Here is a 4,642-nt window from a genome sequence, read left to right as displayed (position 1 = left end):
TTCAGGTTGAATTTCAATTATTTTTAGTAAGCTATAATGATAAAAATTATATATTTTACATAGTAAATAGTCCTCTAAGTGTGCATGGTTTTAAGTTTTCCTTTACACTGTAAAGCTAATATAAGGCAAATATAGTAGCTCTAATTAGATATCAGGTGGAAAACAGACATAATGCCGAACTTGAAATTTCTATGCATTTTCCAGGTGCTTCCCCCCAACACATATGGCACAATAGTTTCAGAACATACAGTAATTTAAAGGTTACATTATATAAACTTTTATTTAATATAGTCAAATATTTGCAAAAGTAGATAATTTTTCAGCAAATATTTGCTCACATTTTTCTACTTTCGGAAGTAATGAGGAAATCAACATCTTTACTGTGTTCTGGCATAAACTTTGGAATCTGCCATTGAAATCAGCTCTTAGCAGACATGGGAAGAAAAAGGATAGCTTTCTGTCCTGGTCCAGTTTTAGATCCGAGTTTGTATTGCCCAGTTCTTTTCAGTGCCACATACCAATCAGAATATTTCCGTGACCGGTAAGTGTTGTAGTTGTTGGATTCCAAGCGCTCAAAAAAGAAACATTCTTCTGTTACACATTTCTGCAAAGGAATAAAAATCAACAACATGTTATTTCAGTTCATCTACTGTGGCATAATAAAAAACTTCCATAACATATACAGAGAACACTTATTAATGATAGAAATTAGTGACATGAAACTTATGCATATCCCAGTATTAAAGTACAGTAATCTCATTAAATGTTCATCTTTTAAAATACTTCCAAGCTCAGTGTTGAATGAGGTATGTACAGCAGACTTTATGGCCAAAACAAGCAGTTCAGAGTAATCTGCGTCTTCATAATGTATATTCCTTTGTTCCTTTCCAGTTTATCAGAAAATTAAATGAAGCCCACTAAATGATGAAATCATTGGTAGATCCTGATTTTTAAACATCCAGATCCAAAACAAAACAAAGATAAAACAATTTGTTCATTCCTTTTAAACAACTATTCAACAACTACTTGCCTTTAATATAACATTGAAGCCCCTGGCAGACATTACCCTTAAGACATAATTAATCAGCAGGGATCCAGGTTTTCCACCGATTACAGAAGAATGCAGATTTCCTCCTTTAAAGGAGAGAATCACGGGAAACGGCAGGTTCCCGCTTGCAGGCTGGCAGAGTTCCAACCTGCAAGGAGCTGCTTGGGTCTGAGGTGGAGTAAGGGAGGATGATCGGAGGCAGGGGTGCCACATGCAAGTGGTAGCCAAGCAGCAGTGGAGAGCAGATCCCTCCAGGTAAGTCTGTGGGAGCGCAGACAATACGGCAGGAAGGGTTTCCCACAAATTTTAATGCAAACTGGACAACCAAAGAGCATCCAAAACAAAATAACCCTCCCCCCAAAAAAACTTAATGATCAGACTAAAACAAGTCCAAAAAACCAGGAGAAACGTACAATGCAATCTTTCTCAGAATAAGCAAGCTCTTCATGTTTCCATTGATATTTTCTCCCGAGTTCCTCTTGGAACTCAGAAAGAAAAATCTCTAATCTGCTCTACCAACTAGTCCCAGGGTGCATCTAAATATTCATTAGCGTGCCATAATTATGGCACATTAAGTATAATACCTGTAATAACAGGTACTAAATGCGCTTAATAGGTGCTACTGCGCATTAGTTCAGATTAACTTTTTTTTGAGACGCTACTGCACGTTACATTAAATCTACTGCACATGAGCTCATTAGCACAGGCTTTGCCCACTATGCTAATTCACAGTAGAATCAGTTTTCTGCTCATCAAGCATCTTGTAGAGACACACCCCCTGTCAACCACTGCTACACCACTTTACTCAGAGCAAAAGCTCCAGCTCCCTCCCGGTCAGATTGTGACAGCCTTGCAGTACCTTACTCCACCAATAATCCAATTTATATCAATAGGATGATTTGAATTCAATGCTATTAATAAGATTAAGCTTATCACAATCTCAGCCTTGTATCTGCTAGTTTAAAACTGTTGCCATAGAGACTTTACAATTAACAGCTACAGCTGAAGTAGCCTAGTTTTAATAGCTGTTCACAGCCTGAAGAAAACTGGTGATTCATTCTCCCTCTGAACCTCAGTATAGAGAAAAGCAGAAAACAAAAAAAAAAACATTAGGGGGGGATAAAAACCCATAGGAACAAACTCAAGATCTCATTTTATTGAGAAATATCAATCTCTCTTTCCATGCTTAGCTGCACGGCAACTACACTACAGCCATCAGCCAACCTTTCTGACCTCCTCTTAGGGTGACCACCCATCCCTAATTGGGTAGAACACTCCCAAAATGGGAATCTCATGACTCCCGGGCAGCATTTTCCTGGATTAGTATTATCGTACAGGGATCCAGGTTTTCTGTTCACCATGGGAAATGGCAGGTTTCCCCTTTCAGGCCGACAGTGTTCCAGCCTGCAAAGGTCTACTTGGAGCTGTTGGGAGTGGGGGCAAAGGGGTGCCACATGTATGTGCGAGCCCACACACATACATGTGGCTGGGAATACAGCCAGGCAGCATGGAGAACAGCTCCCTACAGGTAAGTCTATGGGGGAAGGAAGGAGCATGGTGGGGGGTAGACTGAGGCCCCAACAATAATGGAGGGAGTGGTGCAGGGGCTGGCGGCATTGCCCAGCTGAGGCAGTGCACCGGGCCAGGGGCCGGAGCAGGGAACAGGACACAGCCATGGGAGGGTGATCTGGAAGGTGGCAGTACAGCACTCTGCCATTGTGCACACTCCCAGGGGGAGCATGTGCCCCCCCAGATTTGCACACAGGGTGGGGGCAGATGCAGGCTGCCTGCTGCAAGCTCAGGGGTCCCCACCCAGCTACTCTCCCACTGGGAGCCCTGGGCCACCACAATGAGCTACCCCCTGCCTGCCTGGTAGCAGCAGCAGCAGCAGAGGCAGTGGCATGGAGTTGTGCCCCCCACTGCTGCTGGGTGGGCAGGGGGTGCGCAGCTGGTGCAGGGTTCACAGGGGAGGGCAGCAGGGCAGGGGGGCCTGAGCCCACAGCAGGCAGACCACATTCACTCCTGCTCCACTCAGTTCTCTGATCGGCTGGTGAAAGGGTGGGGTGAAGGAGAGAGGTGGGCATGTGTCCTACCTTTCCATTTTGAAAGGGTGGTCACCCTACCCATACTACTCCTAAAAGGGAATCCACTATCATAAACCAAAGTAGAGAACCACTGCACTGGGATCCCAGCTGGCAAACTTTATTGCGGGATTAAGTGAATATTGAAAAAGCAGAAAAACCTAAACAGAACAGAGCAGCACTTTTTACACACACACTATCTGTATCACCTTCAGTCACATTCAGAAGAAAGTTTTCCAAAAAATGGCTGCTAGAAATTGGGACACACATTGTAAGCAAGGAAAATACAACAACTGCAGTTTCTGGTATTTAAGTATCTGCCAAGCAAAAATGAAAGTAACTGCACATCATCCAGAGGGAGGCCAATGAGCAGGCTCAGCTTCCTAGTTGGTGCCACGCAGTTACTACAAGGAGAGATTTTTTTTTCTTCATTCTGCATTTCAAAAACAAGGTGCATGTCATATTTTGGGTATGTTATATGCAAAAAATATAGTATTACTACTGACTTTTGAAAAAAAAAGTAGATGAACAAAGAATCCATATGCCTATATTCTCATATACCTCTCAACCCTCATGAGTTTTATATTTAAATAGCAGACATTAAACCACAGTTTTTCCTGTATTTTTATGTTTTCATTAACTTTTGAAGGTAAAATGTAATATTTACATAGCATCTTTCATAAGCACTTCAGCTATTTAAAAATATGCATCATCTCAGTCACCGTTGACAGCCAAATCTGAGATGGAAAGAAAAGGCAGCTTTAACAGGACACAGCAAAGTTAAACAAGGAAAGGCAAATTAAAAAAAACCTGAAATCCAATGTTTAATGTTTAGTTCAAACTCTAAACTAATTTATGTAGGCTGAATGTTACTGCTCAAACTAGAAATTCTTGTCATTTTCTGGGGGGAAAATCTACCATGAAATTCTTAAGCAAACACAGTTAGTAAGGACTTCCTTTGATTTTCAGATTTAAAAAGTAACCCCAAATCCACATTTTCCCATTATAGATAGTTTTCATTTTGATCATGGAAAAATGTGGGATGTTGGGGGATTGGGGTTTGGTTTGGTTTGTTTTTTTAAATTGGAGAAAGCCAGGATCCCCAGTCATCAGAAAAGCTGATCAATGAAGAACCGCATTATAAACAGGAAAGAGGGTGGTGATAAATTCTAGCTGTTGTTTTTATTCTGCCTCTGAACTACACGGTCAACTTTTTTCTTCTATGTAATAAATCTTTTGCTATCCAGTTGCCTTGCTGATTGCCTGGAGTGAAGCGTGATCTCAAAACAAGTGACATTCCAGGTGTGCCTCTTCTATGAAGGAGCAGATGGCAGGGGAGAACCAAAAATTTTGCACAGTAGCTTGTGGAGTATGCTGTAAGGGAAAGTTTTGCTGAGACTTACAGAAACAAGAAACCATCCCAGGTAAACTGTCTATTCCATGAGACAAACAGCATGAAAGTGGGAAGAAATTAGGGGCCTTGGGGGAACTCCATAGTCTGTAACAAATAGTT

The 4,642-nt window shown here is 41.6% G+C and overlaps 1 protein-coding gene across 1 annotated transcript in view; it reads right to left on the bottom strand.

The window, feature by feature from the left end:
• Nucleotides 1-155: 155 nt before the first annotated feature.
• FGF2 (fibroblast growth factor 2) overlaps nucleotides 156-4,642 on the bottom strand; it is a 73,448-nt gene continuing 68,961 nt past the window's right edge. Inside the window, exon 3 of the mRNA XM_090036602.1 lies at nucleotides 156-604. Within this exon, the coding sequence (XP_089892728.1) occupies nucleotides 419-604 (186 nt within the window). The 3' untranslated portion in view covers nucleotides 156-418. The remainder of the gene's footprint in view (nucleotides 605-4,642) is intronic.

The sequence above is a fragment of the Crocodylus siamensis genome, chromosome 2, assembly GCF_052110815.1.
Source record: "Crocodylus siamensis isolate JL-2025a chromosome 2, ASM5211081v1, whole genome shotgun sequence".
In the NCBI taxonomy this organism is placed as follows: domain Eukaryota; kingdom Metazoa; phylum Chordata; order Crocodylia; family Crocodylidae; genus Crocodylus; species Crocodylus siamensis.
This window is presented reverse-complemented; position numbering and strand designations above follow the sequence as displayed.